This window comes from Cucumis sativus, chromosome 3 (assembly GCF_000004075.3).
Source record: "Cucumis sativus cultivar 9930 chromosome 3, Cucumber_9930_V3, whole genome shotgun sequence".
NCBI classification, from domain to species: Eukaryota; Viridiplantae; Streptophyta; class Magnoliopsida; order Cucurbitales; family Cucurbitaceae; genus Cucumis; species Cucumis sativus.
In genome coordinates this window covers 39,383,834-39,409,788 of record NC_026657.2, presented here as the reverse complement: position 1 = coordinate 39,409,788, position 25,955 = coordinate 39,383,834, and the positions used below count along the sequence as shown (strand labels likewise).

Genomic DNA, 25,955 nt, shown 5'->3' with positions numbered 1-25,955 from the left:
TCCAATATTGTAACCTTTAGACGTTATGGAAATTTAATTTAGATAAGATCAATATTTGTTTTAAAAGTTGTTACCGTTGCAACTTTTTAACTTTTTTTTTCAAACTTTTTGTTGTCTTTAAAAATCATTTACATTTAATCCCTAAATTTTGATGTGTAATGATTTGGTATATGCATTCTCAATTTTATAACAACGGAACAATTTAATATTAGTAGTTTGAGATTTATTGAGTAGAAAATTTCAAAATAAAACATTGACTTTTATTATTTGAGAGAGACGTTGAATTGTACTTGTAGTGAATATCTAATTAGTTCATTAACTTGTTTATATAAAAAATCTCTCTAAATCTTAAAGTTAATTTTTATGACAATAACTAAGGAGTTGTGGTTTTTAAAGTACATAAATTAAATTGTTATTTATTTTAAAAAATTGGAATTGGTTTCTAATCACATAATCATTGTTAGAAATCAAAATTGAATATAATGTTTATGAAAGCAATAATTTAATCTTCTCGAACCTCGTTAATTAACAATTAAGTCATTGTACATTACAATCGATAACAATTTGAATTTTATTATCGAAATATTGTTCAAATTTGGTGAAATTTGATACTTGACTTTGAATAGTTTTTTTTTATAACAAAGACTAAAGTATTGTTACAAAATTCAAAAAATATATACAAGCCAAATTATTATTTCTTCCAAAATAAATGACTACAAATTTAAATATAGAAAACAAATTTATAAATAATTTTTTATAATAAATTAAAACTTATACAAATTTCAAACCAATAACTATTTTTTAAGGATGAAATTAAAAAAGAAAAAGAGATAGAGAGAATAAAGAATAAGAAGATGAGGATGGCAGCTCAGCGCTTAAAAATGGAGATACTTCGCTGTACGGCCGTGGAATAAGAAATACAAATGGACTTATTTATTAAGTTATAAAAACATATTGATTCGTATAAATCATTACAGATGGGATAATTTGGAAGGGTCGTCATATATAAACTTTACAAATTTAATAACTATCATATAATATAATCCAATCTAACAAAGTTACCATCTAAAATTAAACAGTGATCTGGTTCATTAAATTACAATTTTAATTTGAATTTTCCAAATGGTGATGATAGGTTGAATATTTACCATTACAAAAATTTTAAAATAAAACTAATTTAAATTTCTGTTAGAAAAAAAATAGAGGGTGAATTGAAGATTTTTTTTAAGTATTGGGTAAAAGTGAGTATAGGTGAACCGATATTATAATATATAGTAGTAACCAAGAGATATAAATTAAAATCTAGTCAAAATTGGCAAACTCAAATTAGGCATATTTTGAAGAAGTACGTTAAAATGTGAAAAATTATGTATGATGAAGAGTCTCAAAGATTGAGTTTAACTGGTTTGCTTTGGTTGTTTATTGTGTACTGAGTAAAATAATGGTATTAAAATAAAAACTTTTGTGTATTTAAAGTAAGGGGGGAAATTAAATAATAATAATAAAGCAATGGTTTGTTATTGTTTTAGAGTATTTTAGAATCTCAACTATTTGGGCACCGACGTTGAATAAAACCCTAAAATACATTTATTTCTAATGGACGGGTGGGAGAACTAAACATGCATACGTGGAGTCTAATTGGACTTCTCCCAATTCCACGTGTCAAAACACACAACAAATCAAAAAAAAAAAATTATAATACCAATCTCTTTACATTTTTCCGCCTCTCCCCAAACAGCAATAAATCCATTAACATGATTTCAAATCTTCAGTGAGAAAAGACAAATTAAAATACTCACTTGATCGATGAAATCCTTCTAATCATTGAACCTAAGGTGTGTACTTGACGTTGATGAAATTTCCACTATCATAATAAAGTATGTTGACATTAGATGGATCTAAACCTTAACCTATACATCAAATTTCCATAAACCAGGGGATGAATTTAAACATATGACAAAAGAAAGAAGAAACCATTATTTATATTTGTCTAATGTATAGAAATCATATTCATGATAGGTTGATCAAATATTCCGTAACTGGTTTTGTTTTTTTTTAAAAAAAACAATTACTTCTTTTGCGGTTTTCAAAATAATAAATAATGAATGTTTATCAACGGAGTCAATAGCGGGGAGCTTGGGGATTTAAGCTTTTATATTGTATCCAAGCTGGCGGCTATATAGCGCCACGTCAGATTTGGATATTTATATATTATGTCAAAATTAGGAAGTGAAGGGTCAAATTTGTAAATTCAGAGATGGTTGGCTATTAGTGGAAAGCCACGTTTGACTGCTTCACCCAACATATTTGGTAAGCTTTCTCATGCCCTTATTAAAAATTAATTCACACCAATTTATCAAACTAAAAACAAATTGTATTCTCAAACTAACGATGCTTAAATTCGTAAGCAAATGTCAAAACATATATAACAAATATGTCATTTTTGTTTTATATTGAAAGATTTAGAATAGGCAAGAGAGTATAAATAACAAAGAATGTTAAGTAGAAAACTAAAGTACGTTGACAGTGATAGCAAAATCTTACCATCATATAAGCACGTCACCGTGTTAGACTAAGTTGGATTTGAGCAATGGTGTTGGTGCAAAAATGGGTAATTTATTATTACTTGTCTTCTTCATTTTGTATCTCTATCTCTAATCTTGTTGTCTTTTTGTTTTGAGCGAAAAGGGTGGAGTTGTGTTAACCGCTTTCAGGCAGTAGTTCGTTACACGTCAATTTATTTAATAGACGATTTTTGTAATTTGCCTATAAGAAATAATTAAATATATTTAATTTTTTAGAAAACAATAATAAAATAATATATATACACACACATATTATTTATTGAAATTTCCCTTTCATCATTTTCCTCTTCCCTATGCATGACTTGAATTTTATCTTTGGATTCTGTTGTATAATGATGAAACTACTTGGGGGAGGGTTGAAGTTGTGCAAGAAAAGTCTTTATCATTTTATCAAATATTCTTTCACCTTGGATACTGTGTGTATTGGGTTGTGTACATTGATTAAAAACAAATAGTTTATTCGTTATGGGATCTATCCATTATACTTTCGATCTACCTTGGATACTGTGTGTATTGGGTTGTGTACATTGATTAAAAACAAATAGTTTATTCGTTGTTTCTTATTGAATCATAAAATGATGATGCAATTAATCAAACAAACGTATTTTTATTGACTACATACTGTAGTGTTTCTTATTGAAAATGAAATACATAAAATAAAACAATCTAATTGATCTGATATGATAACTAGGGTTCGAAAAATGTATTCTTTTTCACATTATTCCACGAATAAATATACGATAGTTTTCAAAATGAACCCAACTCAACTGATATGAACCGTATCGGTTCGACCATTTTCTCACTATTGTTAGAGAACAAATATGGACAATACTTATTGGGTTTCCTTGTGATGGCTTAGAGAAATGACGGTCCACGAAAACGGAAGAGGTCCATATTAAACAACCACCACACATCAGCCCAGTCAAATTTGATGGCCCACAAAATGTGGCCCAATTAGCATATTGATCCTGTTTTCATTGACCAAATTTAGAAGGTTTTATCGGTAAAACATCTATTATTGTTTGACAAATGGTATATGTAACCAAATCTATTTGTAATAGACTTTATTGAAAAGATATCTTCCGTTAAGGATGTAAAAAAAAAAAGTTTAAAATCGAATCGACTGACAAACGAAACTAAAACTGAACTAGAACCGAATGCGTACGAATCGATCCAGTTTGTGTTAAATTGAAATAAATTATTATTTGGTTCAGTTTAATTTAAAACATTAAACTGATTCTAAAATCGAATCAATCACTTATTTATTTATTTTTATATATATATATAAAAGTGTAATTTTGTATGAATTATTTTGATGTACTTTCAAACTTTGTCTATGTCTTTTATTTATGTACAATGTTCATAAATGATTTCAATTATAATATCTACGCATAAACGGTTCGATTTTGATTCAGTTTGAGACAAATGAGTGGTTCAGTTCGATTTATGATGAGATTTTTTTTTGTATTTTTTGGTTCGGTACGATTTTCGCTTCAAACCGAACCGAACTGATCCGTAAACATTCCTATCTCCTTATATTTATTATTAATAAACTTCTATTGAAAAATGTTTTCTTAAATATATTTAAGAAAAATCTCCACCTCTCTTCCTTTACTTTACTTCAACTCCTTCACACTCCAATTATCAATTTGTTTACTTTTTATAATTGCTATTTCATTCTCTGATGTGGCCGACACAGCTAACACCTTCCTATCAAAAACGTTTTTTTCCAAAGCAAATACTATACTTTAGTTTAAAACCACTTTTATGTCAAAAGATCAACTATCAAACCCAAACAATTAGTACAGAGGGATAACACGAACTATAGTCGTGTTGAACAACTCGTGATAAGAAGAAGAAAGAGTAGAGAAGACACTCGATCCTTTGAAGCTTTTTGTGCAATACAATGGATCAACATACTCTGACCACAATGGAAACCATAGCCTCTACATAAAATTTAATTGTAGTCTTGTTCAACATATTCATGATCTCCGAACAATTAGACTCGACCAAAATATTCAAACATGCGGATGAGGGAAACAATCTCTAGCCCAAAGCAAATTGCCAAAGGCTTTAAGAAACTTTATTTTGTGCCATCTAAGACCAAACTTCAAATCAACTTATTGTATACGACTAAATCAATTTCGTATATAACAACTTATTTTTAGTATATAACAACTTAATATATGTACTTTTAAATTCGTTATAATTTAATCTCTATAATTTTAATATTGTAACAATTTAATATCATAAAACTTGATTCTAAGTTTTGATTATATAATGACTATAGTATTTACGATATAAGGTGAGATAATCAAATTTATAACTTTAAAGTTGATGAGATTTTATTATTTAAAGAAAGTGTGTCTTTTAACCGTGGTACTTGCAATTATATCTTCAAACTTTTAAAATTAAAATTCAACCCCTTCAACTTAAGTATTTATATAAATTAAATTACACTTATTATATAAGTTTTCATGATTTGTAAGTTCAATTTCTACCATTATTATAAGTTTGAGGGTCAAATTTTAATACTTTTAAAAGTTTAGAGATTCAATTGTTATTATTAAAATTTCAAGAATGTAATTGTTGTTGTTGCATTTTGATGAAGCTATGCGTTGTTGTTAGAAAACTTACAAAACAAAAGCACATTATAAACTGGTTAAGCCGTGAATCTCGCTCTATTTAAAACATTTCTCAACTCTACTCACATGTGCAAACAAATTTCAGGTGTCTCATCGTTCCAAGGATAAAACAACTTCTAATTTCGTCACTAAAAACTTGCATTTAAACCAACTAATATATATACCAATACTTAATAGATATTTGTTTGCTCGAAAAACTAACCCAAAAAAAAAAAAAAAATAGAATTTGGTGAAATAGGTAGAGAAGGAGAAGTTGATAGAGCTTGGAATGTTTGCTATGTGTCAAATAAGAAGAGAGGTGGGTGCATATTGTGGATGGAGGAGGCTACCAGCGGTCATATAATAACAATGGTAACTGTCCAATATTACGACGGTCAAAGAAAACATCCAATGGTCAGGCATGTGAAGTTGTGGAAGAACTTGGATGTCCTTGAGTCCAAATGTTTACGTGAATTTATATAAATATTTAAAGGAATTTTCACGATACACCCAAACATGTGAAAAATACCTATTTTAAATAAAAACAATATTATAATTTTTGCTTTCTAAAATGATTAAATTCCCACCCTATTGTTTATCAATGACTTTTGCAAAATGGTCTCTATAAAAATGGGTGTGAGAGGAGAGGGCCATAGACAATATGATTCTCAAGACAGCCTGCTGAAGAACCGGAGTTAAAGCATGCGCATAATACGGCGCGTGTGTACTCTACCTTATATCCAATCAACTCACGCCATTTGCCGCCACGCCTCCTATATCAAAATCATTCCACGATGGGCCTCATCCCAAATGGGCCGCCACTAGCCCATTTATTATCCATAATTTTACTATATTTGGAATTTTTTTAATATTACTACATTCTTAATTATTATTTTTAAATGATCATCAATTATAATTATTCTTCAACTTAATATTAGTTGCAATTTGTAGATATATTCTATATTTTTATATTATTTTTGTGTACAAATAGATCACTCAATATAAGAAAGTTGAGGATGTGTCGAGTCAAATTTAAAGAGGAAAAAAAAAAACATCATTCATCTTTTGCATCTCATTTTATATAAAATAAACATTAAAAGATAAATTTTATTGTGTTTAATGTTAATTTTATTTATTTATTTATTTATATTGTATATTAAAAAAATAGATAATAAAAGTTTGTAATCATTTTGAATTATAATTGGATATAGTTCGATGAATGAAAACCTCCAAAATAGCATATAAAACAAAGCTTATACACAACATATCTTTAGGAAGAGGACAAAAGGAAAAAAAGGATCAATCATGATAAGCTCTATTTAATCATTCAATGCAAACACAATACAACACTGCCATTAGTGCATCCAACCAAACTAAAGAATATGTCTAAACAAAAAAAAAAAAAAAAAAACTTTAAAACATCGAAAAATATTTAATAAATAGAATAAAATATCAAAATTTATAACAATAGATTAAAATTGATTAATACCTTTATCTATGATATTAATCGAACCATTTAGGACATCCAAAAAAAAATAATTAAATGGAAGTGTGTTTGGTCACTTAATAATTTAAAATTAAATCAAAAGAAACATTTGAACATTGGTAGAAATTCCAAAGGAATATTCAAATGCACATCTATATATTGTAATATAATATATATGCACAAAAACCTTATAATTAAAAAGAAGAAAAAAAAAAAGCAGTATTTAATTAATTAAAGAGGGAAGGCTACAGAGAATAATTAAGGATTATCTGAAATACTTTGCGAAGGTTTTTGTACTACAATTTCCACCAACGCCGGACACGCCATTGCTATAAACCTCGGAACCTCGTCGCCGGGCATCAACACGGATACGCTTTGCGGCCGATTCTCCTTCCATATCTTCTGGTTGTTAAGAGAATAATAGACGAAGAAGGAAAGATTAGTTAAACGTATATATAAGAAAACAAATTGGATTATGGTATTTAAAATAATGAAGAAATGAAGAAAAGGACGCACCGAGTGAATAGGCGAAACTTTATCGGGGGCGGGGATTGGGGCTGGGGAATGGGAGGATGGTGGTGGTGGAGATGATCGGGGCAGCCAAGAAAGGATCGGAGCTTCTCCCAGTGAAGACAACAGCAAAAGAAACAACACATACAAAACAAAAACGTTAACAAAAGAACTAAACCAACTGGAAAGCTTAGAGAGGCCGGATCCTGTGCTTCGCGATTATCATACTCCATTTCTCTATCTCTCATTTCAATTTCTTTTCTTCATTTCCACTCCCAACCATTTTTATTTATGCACACAAATTTATTTATATTAAATTAAACCCTCTTTTCTTCTCTTTCTATTTATTATTATTCTAAATGGGTTTTCTTTCAATTTTACGTACAGTACGGATCTAAACGGGACTCTATATACATTATATATATATAGATGATAATATTAAAATATCTTTCCACTCAATTAAAGCTAAGTTTCCACTTTTGAGATTATTGTTTATTTTAAATGCTCTTGTCTTGTTTTGGTAAAGTCATTTTTCATCTTTACCTAGAGTTTAAACTTAATTACCATTTTACTATATGTTTTCATTTTAAATATTTAAAAGAGGAATGTTATAAATGTTGGAAAATTCATTCAAATCATAATGAACAAAAAAAATAAGAAAAATGTAGGAGGACGTGACAATTTAAAATTTGGTTCTTAAATTGAATGTTGATAACCTTCCATTTCAGAATGTATATTTGCCATTCCTACTCAAAAGAGCCCCACCAAAACTAAACACAAAACAATGGTTGATTCTCTTCTTGCATGCAAAATATCTAGAGGAATACAAAATCAATTTCTTAAATGTTTTCAATGTTTCTAAACTATTTTTAAAGCAACAATTGAATAGAAAGTGAAAAGACAGCAAGGATGTGATTGGAAACATCCTGAATTACTATAACATTTTAAAATATTTTGTCAAAATTTTAAAATAAATTGTAAGCGATAAAGTTTACAGTGATAGATAAAGGATAAACTCCAAAAATGTATATTTATAACTTAATATGTTTAGAAACTATTAGATTTTTTGTTTTTAAATTAAAATTATCGATACTACATTTCACGTTAAGTTTAAAAAAGTAGGCAGTAAAAAAATATGAAAACTATTATATGAAATTTACTTTTGTTTGATAACTACTTGATTTTTTAATTTAAAAATTATACCCATTTCTTTTCTTTATTTAGTTCAAATACCTAAAACCAAATAAGTTTTCTTAAAACTATCTCTTATTTAGTTTTGATTTGAAAAGAATCGGCAAAAAGTTATAACAAATGAATAAGTAAATTTATAGATAATAAAAATATTTACAATCTTAATTTTTAAAATATATAAAAAAAATGAAAAATCAAATACTTACCAACGGAACTTAGAATTTTTTTTATTTATTTAATGAATTGCATATAATAATAATTTTTGTATTAAAATAGGATATAAAAGTTTTGTTATATCTAAGAGTCTTGTTAGAACATATAATAAATAAATTAATTGTGTCAACTTTGTAATAAAATTGAAAACTTTAGTGGAATTAATTATGTAAAAAGTGTAATGTTTAAATAAAATAAAAACAATTGGCCAAAGTATATCACATCAATTATCTATATTTAATCAAAACATTATCATCATTCCCATCGATCAATTATAGGATAAGCCTCTTTAATTCTTGTCAAAACTTTCATGTAAAATTAGTTTAGTTATATCCTAATGTTTTGAATTAATTTGTTTAATTACATTACCCTATTAACATCAATAATCAATCTTTTGAGACACAATTCTTTCCCTTTAATGATGGTGCATGCTTTTAATTAATTTGTCACTTAATTAAATGTTCAAATTCCTAAACTTCTCACCCACTCCCACTTATTACAAACAAAAAAGAAATATGATATGAACCCATAAAGGACATCTAATTATGATCCATAGGATAATTCTTTTATGCACGGGTATTTTAGTCATTTCGCTTATAGTTATGATAAACATCAAATGATGGATTCTTCCCCAAAACGTGACATTTAATAGCGTTTGTTATTCTAATTAAATCTTAATCTTTTCTGGATTACTATTAGATATAGTAAAACAAACTAAAATATTTATAATCGATGGATCAAGATTATTATCTACACTCGTATGTTTCATGATAAACATAAATAGTCATTTACACTTGTTTTTTAATGATATATTTTTAGAAGTTTTTTTTTTTATAATAATTTTTATTGTCACAAATTCTTAAATTTATCACATAAAGTTATTATTGCATACTATGAAAATATTTGGGTAAATTTGACAAATTTGTAGAATAAATTATTGGTACTTCCAAATTATTAGCATAATATAAATAGGAAAAGTTCGAAAAAATAAATTATTAAAAAAGATGTTATTTTTGAAAAAAGAAAAAAAAATTAAAAACAACAATTTCTTCCTAAAATAACTACGACTTATATTAATTTAAATAATTTCAAGGTAAATTCAAAACTAATTAAGGTAAATTCAAAACTAATAATTGTATCGATTTAAACTCTTAATTATATTTTATTCGAATGCACTTATAGAGTTGAGGGTTCAAAATCGATATATTTGTAATGTTCAAGGTTTAATGTGATAAACTTACGAAAGTTCAATGTCTAATTTGATATAACTATTATTTTGAAGTTTAAATTGATACCATCTTAAAAAGTTTGAGATTTATAAATTGATAAAATAATTATTAGTTTAAGATTTAAATTGATATGATCGAAAAGTTAGGGTTGAAATAATATTTACGTTATGCTTAATGAATATAGGAAGTTAAAAAGTGGTATTTTTAGTGGCAACCTCGTGGAATTTGAAAGCAAAAATTAGGTTGGGGTCTTTTTCAAATGAATTTATTCCACTACATAGTAGGTGATTAAAGATAGAGGGCAAACATATTTTTCTTTATTTCTTAAGAAAAAGAAAAAGTTGAGTTAAATATCTAATAAAATTCTAAAACTAACATAATTTTAAAATCATAAAAAAAAAATACACGTCTCCAATATATGATATAACATAATACGTAATTGCATTTCAAGTTGTATCTATCTTTATGCATCTTACTTTTTTTGTCACATCATTTATAATTAAATTATTCTATTTAGAAAAGTAAATAACTACTAAAATATATCACGAGACATCACCCGACCGAATATGATTATGATATATATAATATATGTGTGTATGTGTGGATATGGTTTAAAAGTATAAATGGGGTGCATTTGGTAACCCTAACCCAATAGTGGAAGGGAAAGTAATGAAAATGGGAAATGGAATCATGTTTGCCTTGCTGGAATGTCTAGTGACGTGTCAGATTAGACACGCCACCATCATAACCTTTACCCTAATCTTTGGATGCTAATTCCCATTTACTATTTAATTACATTCACTAATTAAAACCCACAATTAAATATTATAACAAAAAAAATATTTCAACACTATGTATATATATAACAACGTTATTTAAATTTGGTTATATTTGTAAATATTTTAGTTATTTTTAATTTGAAAATAATTTTATTATAATTAAGTTTTTTTATTTTTATTTTAATGGTAAAGAAGAAGAAAGATTAGTATGTGATAAATATATAAATTTTCAAGAAATGGTTTTTTTTAAGAAATTAATGCATGGATTAGATGTAACTTATACTATGCGTCATTACTGTTTATTTAAAAATATCTTTTAATACGAATGTGGGTAACTTGATCATGCGATGATGTTGGGATTAAACCCTACATTTGGTTGAGAATTTTTTAAACACAACCTTAAACACTAATGATTAGTTTGAAACCAATCTTTAAAAGGTAAATTATTTAATTAAAAGCTTGAGAATATTGATAAAGAACTTTACTTTGCTTTAACCTTAAGTTAAAAAGAAAACACAACCACTCTTTGCATTACGTGGTTATTTGAAGAGTTGGGACAAAATTTGGATTATTGAAAAATAGATGAGCGTTGAAAAGTGTGAGTGATGGAATACAAAATGAAAACGAGAGAGTGAAGCATAAAAACAGTTAAAAATAGGGTTAGATTAACAAATATCGAAATAAGATGAGTTTTGTATTGCAAATTAGGTCTAAAATGATCAGTTCAAACGTGAGTTTTAGATTACATTACATTGCAAACTTATTCCACAGTAGATTACCAAATACCTCGGGCAAATTTATGTCCTATTTATATAAACCAACTGCATAGTTTTATATATCCTTCAAATGAAACGCTAAACTTTACATGAGACTTTTCCAAAGGAGTAACTTTACAACATATCATAATTGGAACACCTAAAATTTTTAAGATAATTTTGTTATATAATTATCTTGAATAATTTATGATTACGTTATTTTGGCTAGTGTATCATGCACAGGGTTCCTTAGGATCACTACTTTTGGACTACTATTGATGGATGATTGACTGCCAAGTGTACCTTTAGGTTCACTTTATGATTGACGTGTGTTTCTAGGAGATAATATGACTAATACGACTAAGAGATCTCCTAATAGAAAGTTAATAGTTCACTTAATGGACTAGTATATGTTCACCTTATTTTTATACCCATTTTTTTCCATGTTTTACTTTTTAGAAAAATGTGAAGGCAAAGACAAGTTGACGAGCTACGAGAAGGAGATGTGACCTGTCATATGGAGACTTTATGATCATGCTTTCGCTGGATGTTTTTTTCTTCATGTTTTATGAGTATGATGATCTTTCATGTCGTGACCGATAGATAGGGTCATGAATTAGGTTTATTTTCTTAGTATTTTATTTGATTTGTTTTTAAAATTAATAATAATAATAAATCTTAAGAGTTGAAACACACAAATAATTGAAATAAAGAAGAAAGAAAAATGTATAGGCTCATGGGTTGAAGATATTTAGTGGGCTTGAATATGCTAAGTGGACTCATGCATGAGTTCTTTCATACTCCAATAAACAATACTTTTGTTGGATTATGTAATTGTTTAATATATTTTGTTTTTATTTTTTGTATGAATAGTTTTATAGATTATTATTATTTACATAAATTTTTAACCATTTTACTTTTTATATAATTTTTTAAAAAGAAAATAGTAAAACCATTAAAAAAAATTTATAAAACATAATAAAATTTCACATTTTTATCAAATATAAAAGTCTATCCGTGTCTAATCTATATAAAATTTTGCTATATTTTCATTCATCTTTTATATATTCGAAAGCCAAACACTACCCGTCTCCAAGTTAAACAAAATAAAATAAATTATAGCCAAAATAAATAAATAAATAAAACTCTCATTTTTATTTCTCATCCATTACTAATATTTTATGCAATAGTAAACAATGTCACCGCTTTCCTTTCTAAAGACCAATAATTCTTGCAAATGGAAATCCACTTCTAATTTATTTCCTAATAAGGCAATAATTTGCTAATTTTAAGGACTTAATTAAATACATACACATTCATTCATTATTGGAAAAAGAAAAAGAACAATAATTCAACAAACAAAATCTCATTGAAAACATTGAGATTTGATTGTTTTCTTTTCCTCCTCAATTTGAAATTGAATTTTGGTTCTACAAGCACTTTCCTCCATATCCAGCATTTTCAAATAATGCTTGCTTAACTTCTTCTGTGCTCACCATTCTTCCAACCTCATTTCCCTATTTCATCACACACATGTAAACAAAGGTTAATGTTTAAACATAAATTTTTTTCTTCTTCTTTGGAATACGTCAATTTAACTATGCTCGTAATCAAGATTAAACTAAACTTTTAAGTGAAGTTTATTTACAATAACTTTTGACACATAAAAAATGGTTCTACCTTTAAGATTTTTCTTAATTACCCAAAACTCTATTTAGGGAATCCATTAAATTGTCATGCCAAAAAAAATTAGATTTTGTTTTTTTTCTTTTCTTAACGAGTGTACTTCTATTTAGGGATGAACTTGGTGGACCCCAAAAATCGTAACGACCGAACCAAAGTTGGTTAATTTTTAAAAATTAAAAAGAACTAAAGTCCGTCATTTTGAATTGTAGGTCGTGTAGAAAGTTAAACAATAATTTAACCTCTTACGCGATTGACGTGTAGGAGGTTGTGAGGTAATTCTAATTTTTTAAAAAAAAACTAACAAAATCAATCGACCGTCGAATCTGTTCGACCATTCTCATATTGACTTGTGGTTGGTTGGAGCAGAAAAACCAACTCTGACCGACTTTCTTTCTAGCTATGTTTTACGATAACTTCATTTTTTTAAAATACAACCGTTAAATTATGAAAGCTACTATTTTTAGTTATTTATATTAGAAAACGAGGTTAACTTAAAGAAAGTGAGAATATATATGTATGAAGATACCGGAGAACAAGAAGCTTGAATTGCAAAGTCATTGAAACAGCTAATAACACAGTGTTGAATGTCAAGTCCCATTGCTTCAAGAGTGTTTACTGTTGACAATAATAACCCTGGCTTTGCTGCACAACATATCTCAATCTTTGTTTCTTCTTCTCTTCTTTCCACATTAAACTGTATAAATTAAATATCAAAAACCCTAATTCCATTCAATCAAATCAAATCACTTATTAATTCATTATCATAATTATTCATTTAATTTAAATTCTTGACTTACCTTAGCTGAATTTCTCACCAAGTACTCATTATTTGGTTTCACAATATGTGATCTCAAAATCCCCAACTTATTTGAATTACTAATTTCCTTTTCCAAAATTTGGATTCTCTCCATCAGTTCCTTCACGTACTCAATTGCATCCGCAAGAATCGCAGTTCTATCCATCTATTTCGTTTTTTAAAACAATTCATCATCAGTGAAAACACAAACATTAACCAAAATTTTAAAAACTAAAAGGCTAAACTACACCCCCAAAAAATATACTAATTAAATTAATTAAATTTTGTATTTTGTGTTTAAAATATCCTCATTTTTAGTAATCATTTTAATTTTTTGTTTTTTTTATTATTAAAAATACAAAAACGTTACTTTCGTCTCTATAAGTGACATAGAATTCAAAATTTTGCTATAGTTTAGAAATATAAATCATTTATCTATTTTGACATTTTTAACCATTTCTCGGACAAAAATACAAGAATGGGGGCGAAAAAAGATTAAAGCCAAGAGAAAAAAAGGTATCCCTGGAAAGGAGAGGTCCTTGAACCCAAAACAAAAGAATCTAAAGAAAGAATGAGCTACATTATTACCAACACATCATTTTATTTTGAATTTTGAGTTATTTTGAATTTTCTTAAATTTAAACGTATTTTTAAAACAACAAAATGGTAATTTTGACACAAAAATCATAGAAAAATAAACGTTTTAAATAACAAAAAAGAAGAAAAAAGAAACCTTGCTGATTTTGGGGACAATGGATCTGAGCATAGAGAGGCGATCGTTGAGTCGCTTCCTCCGCCGTCTCTCCGCCATGAGATTCTTGGAAGGCTGCCCCTGAAGTTTCTTACTACCACCCGTTTTGAAAATAGGTAGCATTTTTGCAGGAGATTGATCAACAACAACAGGCTCAACTTTACAATAGTAAGAATCATTGTTAGCTTGAACTTCAAGATTATGAATCTCATCCTCCAAAATCCCAAGTTCCTCCTCTTCCATACTCCTAATATTATAAACCTCAAAACTACTCCCCCCCGGCGTCTCCGCCATCGTACTATACGACATCGAATCCCCCGTGCTCCCCGCCGCCGCCATCGCCGCCTCCGTGCCCAAATACTGATCTTCCCCATTCAGAAGATAAGCAAGATCATTGTGCTGCTGATCCATTGGCAATGAATCAGAACAATCAAAATTCCACCCATTCATTTCCGTAGCGATTGCTAATTCCCAATTCATTACTTCTGATCTTCTCAAACCCAAAACTTCTTCTAACAAATAGTGTTCATTCAGCTCCATTTTTAACAATAAAGAAAACAATTTATCTCTCCCTCTCAATTTGATTAATGAATGTTGTGAAGTTGGAGAATATATATAGACAGAGAGGGGAGTGATGGGAAATTAGATTATATTATACAGTATGTATGATTGTATGAAATTAATTATATGAAATTGGGGATTAAAATTTTCAGTATATAGTATATAGTATGAGGAATCTTGATATTGATGTCATTTTCACCGAAATCTGTACAATCAAAGAGAGGGAAAGGAGTAGAAGGAAAGTGGGGGATTTTTATATAAAAATGGTGAAAAGATTGACCAAATTAATTACTTTGGTTGCATCACAAAAGAAGACCATGTCAGAATTGGTTCTCTGTTTTTCTATGCCCTCAAAAGGCCAACTGTACAATTACCCTTTTCTTTTTCCTACTTGACCATGTACGTTATCGTTATACTACACCCTCTTAAACTTTTACGATATGCTTACATCCGTATAAATATATATATATATATGAAACGTAATTTAGAATGTGGGTCTCAATCAATTACTGTTTGAAGTTGTTTACATTAACAAACGTAATTCCATACTACACCCTCTCAATTTTAGAAGGTTATCCAATGCCAAACAATTAACAAAATTATTCTCATTGTTTCGAGACCAATATTTTTTTAAAAAATGCAATATATATTATACAACAGCAAAAGAACTCTACAGTTGATTAAATTATAGAAAACAAGATACATAGAAAACGCCTAAAGAAAACAACCCTAAACACAGACCAACACCAAGAGTCGACTTAGACTCAACGGAGTCCCAAGGACAAGGCAGAAAGCAAAATACACTAGATCAAGTCATTCACCATTTTTGTTTTAAAGAGATAGAAGTTTATTAGCATTTTTTTTATGTAATTTTGGAAATGTATACACGTGTCAAGAAACTAACAGTAGAATCTATTATTTGTATACACCAATAATAATAATATAACCCACTTACCATAATGCCCTAATTAATTACATAGTTTATTAAATTAAAATAAGTTAATTAAGAGACCAAATTAAATTAAAAAGTGGTTAGGTGTTTGTCATTACTTATTAATTAATTAAAAATCTAGGTTTCTTCTTAAGCCAATATTGTTAGTAGTTAATTTGAATACGCAATAATTTTAATTAAATGGTGGGGTCATAATTATATCTACCAATACATGTTGTGTTAAACTTTTAGGAAGAAGCCAAATTAAATGATAACGCGCTTTCAAATTTTAATTTTAATGTTACCTTTGGGTGCAAGCTCTTTCATTACCTCACTCGTCAATCAAAATGGATGTGATTTTTTCTTTTCTTTTCTTTTCACCATAATATTAACTATTTCCGGACGTGATCGTTATCAATATATCAATTAGATTTAAATTATTAATATATATTAATTTTATATTATAAATATTAATCTATTACGGATAAGTCATAAGAATTTATTATTGATGTATGTAGATTCTGTTATGTTTGTAAGATGAGAAAGTTTACGTTAATAGTACTTGTCACACATATGTTCTTTTTTTTTTTAGAATTCTCGAGCTACATTTAAATTTTCAAGAATTCGAGTCACTCTCAATTACTTGAGTGTAAGGCCAAGTAGGATGTCATCGACTCGACCTTTGTTTTATTCCATCAAAGTCATATCTTATACAAAACGTTCTCTTTTGAGCTGAGTCCACGTCGATCTTATTGTAATAACTTCTCTCCCATTATCGTTTATGTCATTTGGTCCAAAATAGTCCATAACAAGGTAAAAGACGATGAAAAAGTTAACATTTTAAACTCTTAAGTAAGTCTAGGGCTAAACTAGATCAGAAAATAAGGATTTAGGTTATTGTTCTTTTAAATACGATATTATAACTTCACGTGAGATATCTTTGACTTTGATGTTAGATCGACTTCCTTTTATTTTTATTTTGCATATCACCACTTCCTCAGATCATAAAGAAATTGTTAAAACACAATAACGCAATATAACTTTTTTGTTTGAATTTCTTTCTATCTTTCTTTTTATATACATGTATATATTTCAATTCCACGACGCATATTTGATTTTCAGAAGTAAAAAAGGTCGTTAGGGATTCAAAATTTCGATTGAGAGACACAATGAATATTGTATAGTGAGATGATTTGACTAATGGAGGGCTTGGAGAGTTCATGTGAGCATAGCCATATAGGGAAATTTATAAGAAATAACATCATGATTATCATTATGAATATATCAAAAATAATTTCACAATCACTAAAAATGAAAATAATTATAATTATTTCATACACGTCCTTTACAATCTCAATTATTAAGAAAAATCTAATAATTAGGTAGGCCATTTAATTAAAATTGTTCTATCTTACATCACATCCTAAAAAGGCTACGAGTTAAATAGCACACGGATCAATTAATATCATATGATCAAAACCTTATTCTATAAATTTTGAACTTTAATTTTCTAAGATTATAATTTTACTTTTGTTCTTTATTTTCTTGATTTTAAATTATCATCTCTTTTTAAAGAACATCCATCTCTTTTCCTCTATTTTTTAAGTTTTAGGATTATAAAATTACGGTAAATAACATAAGTATTGATAAATATTATAAAATATAACAAAATTGCAGATTTTATCAAAACGATCGTTATTGGTAGATACAAATAAACTTCTACTAATATCTATTTAGTTATGATCAATGTATCAATATCACTAATAGACACTTGTGAAAGTTATCGATCTATCTGAAAATTTTGCTAATATTTTGGTAAATTTTGCTGTATTTAAAAGGTGAATTGTAAAAGATAACAAAATCGACAAACTATTTACATTTTATTGTAAAATCAAGTTTAATGAGTTTTTGTCTTCAACGTTGTATTTTTCCATAAAATGTAAAATGTAATTGTAATTGATCGCTATTTTATGAATAATAATTAAGAATATAACAACATTTAAAAAAATTGCAAATATAGCAAAACTATCACTCATAAGACTTGTATCGTATAATAGATCAATATTTTCAACATGGTCTATCGTTGATAGACTTCTATCATCGATAGAATTTGACAAATTTTGTTATATTTGTAATTTTTTAAAAATGTTGTTATATATTTAATTATTTTGAATTTAATGACTAAATTTACCACTATTCCAAACGTAAATAGTTTGTATTTTTTATTGCTCTTTAAACAAATAAAAAAATATCATTCATAAAATAAAATGCTTTAAATAAAATTTAAGGATTAATATAGAAATAATTTAAAAGTAAAAGTATAATAAGTTTACATGTAAGAAGGGTTTGATAATTAATTATATATTTATAAAAATGTCCCTTAAAAAAATCCGTAAATGACTTTAGATATATAATAGATTTGATGGGTTTTTTATTTTTATTTTTTCTTAAAAAGGCAATTGATTGAGATATTCATAGAAGTGAATAATGATAATTATTATTATTAATGAAAATATTGATTTGATTTTATCGAGTTGATTATTACAATAAAGCATAATGAATTATTATTCTATATATTTTCTAAGTCCCTTTTAGGTTAAAAGATTACACTAACATATTGACGTGTGTTGTAACCATAATATCATCATAGCTATATATTGACAAAAAAACCTAACGAAAGTGATTCAAACATTTTTATTGCTTTCTTCAAGTTTAACAATATTGATGATCATTCAAACTTTTAGTTTTAGAATTCAACAACTTTATATTTGATTTGTGAGCACTTTTGTTTTTAATAATCGATAACTAATATATTAAATAATAAATATAAACATCACAATCTATCTACAATTGATCGTAATATTAAAATAGATTCAAATTATATCGTGATAGATACAAATAGTAACATGCATGAAATTTTTTTAACCATTATATTGATTAGTTTGATGGTTAATGCTCACTTACCTAAAATCAAATTAATTATCTTGAAATTATTTAGACCGAAATGTTTAATAACAATCAAAGTATTGACGGGGCATAAATGCAATTGGAGAAAGAGATTGTTTTGAGTAAAAACCATCCAACACACTATAATAATCATTTTCTTATCACGATAAATACTATTATGTAATCTTAAATTAACTATAGTCAACAATATTTTAAGAACTTCATTTGCTACCGTTTTTACTATTCTATATTCATGATTTTTTATTTTTTTACTACAGTAGATACTGTTATCTTTAAGCATGCATAACAGTATAACCTCAAACTAAAATAATATACACATCAACTTAACTCAGGTATTATCTAATTTTAGTTTTTTTACTATTAATAAAATTTAAATTTAATCTAGGAAATTAGTTTGATATCATTTAAAAAATTCAAATAAAGGGATAGTAAATATTAAATTAAAAAACTTGATAGTGAAGTGATAGAAACTAACTATTGAATTGAGAAATGATATTTGAAGGAATAAAAAGAGAAAACAAAGGGCGGAGACATAAAGTGAATTAAAATAATAAAAAGAAAAACATGGAGCTCACACGTCACCCCAACACACTTGAGATCCACCCAAAATTCCTCTTCCCAAATTCTTCATTATTCCTTTCTTATTTTTATTCATTTAAACCTCACCACTAGATTTAATATTTATAATCATACAAATAAATAAATAAGGTCAATAATGCCTTGAAACTTGAACCTAACAACTATGTAGGGATTGTGTTACTAATTACTTTACTAGAATAGTCCTCTCATCCTCATATATTTTCTATTATTTCGGGAATGTTTGAGTCTTGTGACGTGAAGTGAATTATCATAGTTCGAAAGTTATAATAGTTTATGAATTATTATATTATGTATTTAGAATGTAGATTATCATAGTTTGAGTTTTATAATCTATGTTTGAAAAAGTAAATAGAGAAATAAGGGAAAAAAATAGAATAATCATAATCTTAGGATTGTGATAAGTCTTGGTGCAAACAAATAGCTCACTCCAGTCCTTTGTAATGAGGATCAAACGACTCCTTATAGTCCGACATGATCATTAAAACTCAACTAAAATAATCTTAAACTCTATTTGTTATAACTCGAATATAATAACCTAAAATATAGGAATTAAATTGTCTTGGAGTTTAATTTTTTTTTTCTTTAATTTAAAAAGTTAAAAGAAAAAATTGTTTTAAATATATAATTTTGAAATTTGAAAGGGCTAATAATTTAAGAGAGAAGCAAGTATTGGATATATGTTATGAGAAAATAGTAATTTTCGAAAACTAAATAATAATGATAATAAAAAGTTGTCAATGTTTCTAATAAATATTTTTTCTAGTACAGAAACAATATGATGATTCAAACCAAATTGCTTACGAATTGTGATTATTCTAATAACCTTTTAATTTTCAAACTCGAATACTAGATCTATCATGTTGAATAAACAAATAAATAGTTTATTGCAATTTATTCAATTGCATATTGTATTAAATAATTATGAAAAACAACTTTCCTATTTTTTTTAAATAAAAATAGCAGTATTTTAAATCATACATCCTAAATCAAACTTATTTTTCTGTTTAATGTCAAATTTTAATTTTTTTAAAAAAATATATTTGCTCAATAAAATATAATCATTATTGAAATATAATCTCAATGAATTAAAAAAACTATTGATTTAATTTATTGTAATTATAATATATAAATCATGTTGTTGTTGCTTATTTTCTCTCAAATTTAATTATTTAATTGAATCGGTATCTATTGTTACGTTTACCAACAACATATTAGTTACGTCAAAGAATAGTGAATCTCCCTATACTGAATTACTCATAGCGTCACATATCGAATTTAAAGCATTTCAATATATCAACCTTTTTTATGATAAGACTATTTTAAATTATACACACTTTTAGAAAGGCTATCTCAATAATTTTTGTGGACTTTTCAAGATAGGAAAAGTACAAAGCTTACTTGAACAATGGGATAAAATTATTGAGGAAACTGAAAAAATATATAGAGAGAAAACACTATACATACATATACGTACATGCATATATGTGTGCGTAAAAACAAACCATTTATACTATATTCATTATTTTGTCGTTTGTTTCAGTTTTTGAAATTAAGCAATTAACGATATTACTTTCATTTGTTGTCTACATTTTCAATAAATGGTTTGACAAAAAGTTATTTTGGTTTTTGAATTTGGCTACAAATTTAATCATATTATTTAAGCAATAGATTAAAGAAAATAAAATTTAACTTCAAAGAGTTATCAACCTAATTATTAATCTCAAAAATCGATAATATAAATTCTATGTCATTTAAGCATTATTAACTTAATTAATACTTTAAAGGACAATTCATATTATTATTTTTTTTACTTGTTTAATTTAATTTAACTAAGTTTTGTAGTTTTGCTCAAGCAAGTTGAGTTTTTATTATTGTTGTTGTTTTTTAAGAGAAGCAAGTTGGTGTTACCAAATAAGCAAGTTGGATATTCAAATAATGTGCAATATTGAGGAATAATATGTGAAGGGTACCGCAATTGTAGCAAAATCTTATTCTCTAATATACATTAATTAATATAAAGTACACAATAGTTCATTAATTTAGTAACAAAATTCAATTCAATTCAATTTAATAATTTGTTTTTAAATTAAACTCTTAACATCTGGAAGATTTTATTTTTATTTAAAACTAACATCTGGAAAACTAGAGAGCTGTAAGTATAAAATAAACAAACAAACGTCAATTATTAATAGTATTGACACCCTGGCTAGCCTACAATATATTAAAGGAAATTTAACACCATTTATTTATTTTTCACATTTTAAAAAAGATAATGAAAAATTAAAATGATTTTTTTAAAATTATTGTTTTTAATTATGGCATAGTGAGTCAAAATACTCATAGTACATTAAAAAAAACAGATTAATTACTAATTTTTTTTATTCCTTTTTATAATTTTAAGTTGTGAAAAAAAAATATTCGAATTTGATGGATGAAAAAGGAATAAATATTTCTTAAAAATTTATTCAAAGTTATATGAATAGATACACCCTATAAAACAAAACTACTAAAAAATAAATTTATTGCATTATATTTGAGATGATTTTCTCCAATTAACACACAATACTTTTAAATCATGTAGAGCAAATTATCATTTTAATCTCAAATTTTTTAAAATAGTGTGTTGATCCGAGTTTTAAAGATGCACATTTTTACTTCCTAGATTCATAAGATTAGACCAAGTTGATCATAAAGTTTTCAAAAATATGTTTAGAAAATTTCTCAAATAATTTTAGATATCATACAATTATTTTTTAAGAATGAAACAAAAAGAATATTTCTAATACATTTTTAAGCTAAATTTAAAAATCCAATACAAATTAAATCGATGTATTATTATAAATTTAAAGAGTAAAAATATAAAAAAGAAATGAATAAATTGCGTTGGAGGGAAGTGGTAGGAAAATAGAAGAGGTGGGAGGGGGCAGCCCGGTGAGGGAGAAAACCGGGGTTGGTTTTTGTTTGTTTGTTATGATCTCACCACCCGACATAAAGCGATTTAATTCTGTTGTCTGCCCGTGGGGAAAAACCAGCTACCCGTCTCCGCACACAATATCAATATCCACCAAAATCCGGTTTCTGGTAATTCCACCCAACCTCCAAAACCGCTATTACAATTTTCGTTATTTAGTGGGACTTTTGTTGTCTTATTCCCACCACCCTCACCCTCCCGATGACTTCGACCACTAAACTCCAACCGCCCGCACACCTACACTACAGTCCCCGACCCCCCCACCCACCCAAAGCCAAAACCAAATTTATTTATAGAGTACTGGTGAGTCCATCTCGTCAGGGTTGTTGTGGAGGAGAGAGAGAGGGGATATGGAAGAGAAAGGCTATCTTGGGATGTGTCGCCCGTGACCAAATTCAATGCTCTTTCTTATTAGTTCCCCTCCCCAAACATACATACATACCTACATGCTTTTCATTTTTAATTATTGCCTTTTTTCGAAACCTACAATGTAAATCTAATCCCCACTACTAACCATTCAAAAAAAGTTGAAAAAACTTTCAATACAACGTACAAATGAGATCGTAATGTAGTATTAATTAGTAATGAGAATAGTCTAATTGAAAACTGTTTGGAAACAATTTGATTCTAATTAATTTTGATCTTTTTGGATTTCAAAATTTATAGCTTTTAACCCTATTTACATTCAATACTTACATTGTGTTTTTATCATAATTAAAGACTTATTTAAAGATAAAAATCCGTTCATTTTTACATGAAATATAAATATTTTGTAAAATTTTCTTCTTCTTTTTTTCTTTTTCTTTCAAGAATGAATAATTTATGCTTGTGGGTTTATGGCCAACTATGATGCATATTAAATAATAATAATTACTCATGTCCATGATCTCTCTTTTTTTCTATAGTCAAAATATAATGTGGGAAAAACACATTATTCAATTTACTAACCCCATATAAGTCATCAAACCTAAAAATACATCCGTGACACTAAATCCTTAAACTTGATGATTATAGTAAAACAAATTAAAATATCAATAAAATATATTAAACTTTTATATTTCACACTCTATTTAATAATCTTTTTAACTTTTGAAAAAGCTTGCAAGCATTTTTTTTACCAATGTTGTAAAACAAAACCACATTAAGTTTTTTTTAGAGTAGTTTTTAAAATTTGGATAAAATTTCAACTTAAACAAAAAAAAAGCAAAACATAGTAAAAAATTAAGAGAAAGTAAGGTTAATATTTAAAACGTTTTCAAATATGGCAAGATGAGTCAAATTATTTACAAATTTAGAAAAAAAATATTTACTCCATATTTACAATAGATAATAACATTTTAGTGCGTTTATAAATATTTTCAACAATTCTTTTAAAAATAATTACCCTTAAATTTTTAGTTCGGCAACTTTTAGTTTTTTTTACAACATTTTTATGTTGTTATTATTATTGTAGGCAAAATTTGTAATTTAAAACTTAAAATGCAAAATTATACTAAATAGATATGGTTTTTTTTAGAAATATATAAATACAAGGTTACAAACTCAACTATTTTATTAAAAGAAAAAAAAAAACAATGTAGCATTGCAAAGTAAGAATTGAACCATTTTTATTTAACATAAAACACATTCATAGATAAATTAACAAACATTTATGGTTGACTAATATTTTGAAAACTACCATAAGTTTTATGATTTATAAACATTGATTTAAACTATAATCCAATTTCTTAATCTTTTGTCTAAATACATTCACATTTTGATTTAATGGTTTGTTTTCAGTATGGTTGTTATGAAAATTAATTTTAGAAAAAGTTTACTTTATAATTATTTTAAATCAATAAACTTAAATTAGCGTTAACACCAAACACCAAAGTGAATATTAACATAAAACTTAAGATAAAAGCATAAAATATCAATACAAAACTCAAAATTAATTAAAAGCTAAAAATAATTACATAACTTATGAAATCTAAATTAAAATCTAGTAACCAAAACACTATTTTTTGCTTTAATTTAAATACATAAGCCTGATTATACCTAATTCTGTCAATCATTGAAAAGCTCCATCAAACATAGATTAAATTATATATATATATGATAAAATTAGTAATAATTTGTCTCATTCAAAATTGTTTGGAAAGTGGACTATACAAGTCAACAAAAAATAAGTCAATTTTGTTTTATTCCAACCCTTAAACCAAATATGCTAAATTCAATAAAATCTCATACTTAGATCTTCAAATTTGTATATGACAACTACTCCATGATCATAGTTCAATTTATAATATAACCATAACTCTCGTATAAGACAAAACCTTAACTCAACTTACATAAACTACAAAATTAAAATTAAATTAAATCATTGAAAATGGATTGAAAATATAACAAATATTTTCATGATTAATATTGAGAGAAAAAGGCCAACAAGCAGAGAGATTGGTATTCTGAATCCAAAGAAAATATGGATTAATTAAATGGTAATCCAATAAATTGACAATCTGTCCATAATCTTTTGAAAATGTCTTGTGTGATTCAAATAATAATAAATAATAATAAAACATTAAAATTAATAATGATTGTAATAAGAATAATAATGTAATTGGTAAATTTTAATATTTGGAAAATGATGGGTCAAATTCAATGGTTACTTGGGAGTCTAATTGCAAGTGAATCTAACTTTTGGTCTTTCTCCAAAAATGTTTTTGATTTTTAAGTTAAATTAAAGCTTCGATAAAATGATGAATAATGGAAATGCCTAATAGTTGGATTTGGTTGATTATGTTAATGCAATGATCTTTAATTAATGTTAATACAACTTTTTAATCACAAATAGATATTCTACATGTTAATTAGTTCTATATAAATCTAATTTAGTGGATTTGTAGTTTAGTTAGAAATTTAAAAAAGAAAACAACTAAAATATTAAAACTATTAAAGAATGGAAGTCTCTAACTTTAAACTCGATAACAAACATTGTTTTATAATATATATTCATTTTGATCGCATAAACTCATTTTTAAAGACAACCATTGATTTTCTTTTTTCATAACTTTTAATATCTTTAAGAGAGAAAATGATTTAAAATAACAAAATCGTTGTAAATATTTTTAAATATAACAAAATAACACTCGAAAAACTTTTTATCATTTTACTATTCTTTTTTAAATAAAGGAACTAATAACACCTTCCATATTTTTTTCAATAGTTTGTATTCTTTAATAGCTTAATAAATATTCATATTTAACACTAATATTATGTATATAGATACAATGTAATGTCAGTTTTAAAACTAATGTATTCTAATAAAAATTATATCTTTT

At 26.5% G+C, this 25,955-nt stretch overlaps 1 protein-coding gene and 1 non-coding gene across 2 annotated transcripts; both read right to left on the bottom strand.

Moving 5' to 3' along the window:
• Positions 1 to 6,786: 6,786 nt before the first annotated feature.
• Positions 6,787 to 7,560, bottom strand: LOC101222862. Its single transcript, XR_004215011.1, has 2 exons — positions 7,212 to 7,560; positions 6,787 to 7,094 (listed from the first exon to the last, which is right to left on the bottom strand). It is a non-coding gene; the product is annotated as an uncharacterized LOC101222862 (transcript).
• Positions 7,561 to 12,502: 4,942 nt separating this feature from the next.
• On the bottom strand, positions 12,503 to 15,234 carry LOC101222621 (transcription factor bHLH93). The gene is made up of 4 exons (XM_004136194.3): positions 14,588 to 15,234; positions 13,856 to 14,020; positions 13,585 to 13,752; positions 12,503 to 12,889 (listed from the first exon to the last, which is right to left on the bottom strand). The coding sequence occupies exons 1-4, from the start codon at positions 15,143 to 15,145 to the stop codon at positions 12,803 to 12,805; spliced, it is 978 nt and encodes a 325-aa protein (XP_004136242.1). The 5' UTR covers positions 15,146 to 15,234; the 3' UTR covers positions 12,503 to 12,802.
• Positions 15,235 to 25,955: the final 10,721 nt, after the last annotated feature.

What these genes read in the sequence shown, in the direction of transcription:
- LOC101222621 (XM_004136194.3), bottom strand. Translation starts at nt 15,145, where the DNA reads ATGGAGCTGAATGAACACTATTTGTTAGAAGAAGTTTTGGGTTTGAGA. An exon ending in TTGTCCCCAAAATCAGCAAG is followed by an intron (nt 14,021 to 14,587) that starts GTTTCTTTTTTC and finishes AAAACGAAATAG; the next exon opens with ATGGATAGAACTGCGATTCT. An exon ending in TTCAAGCTTCTTGTTCTCCG is followed by an intron (nt 12,890 to 13,584) that starts GTATCTTCATAC and finishes GTGATGAAATAG; the next exon opens with GGAAATGAGGTTGGAAGAAT.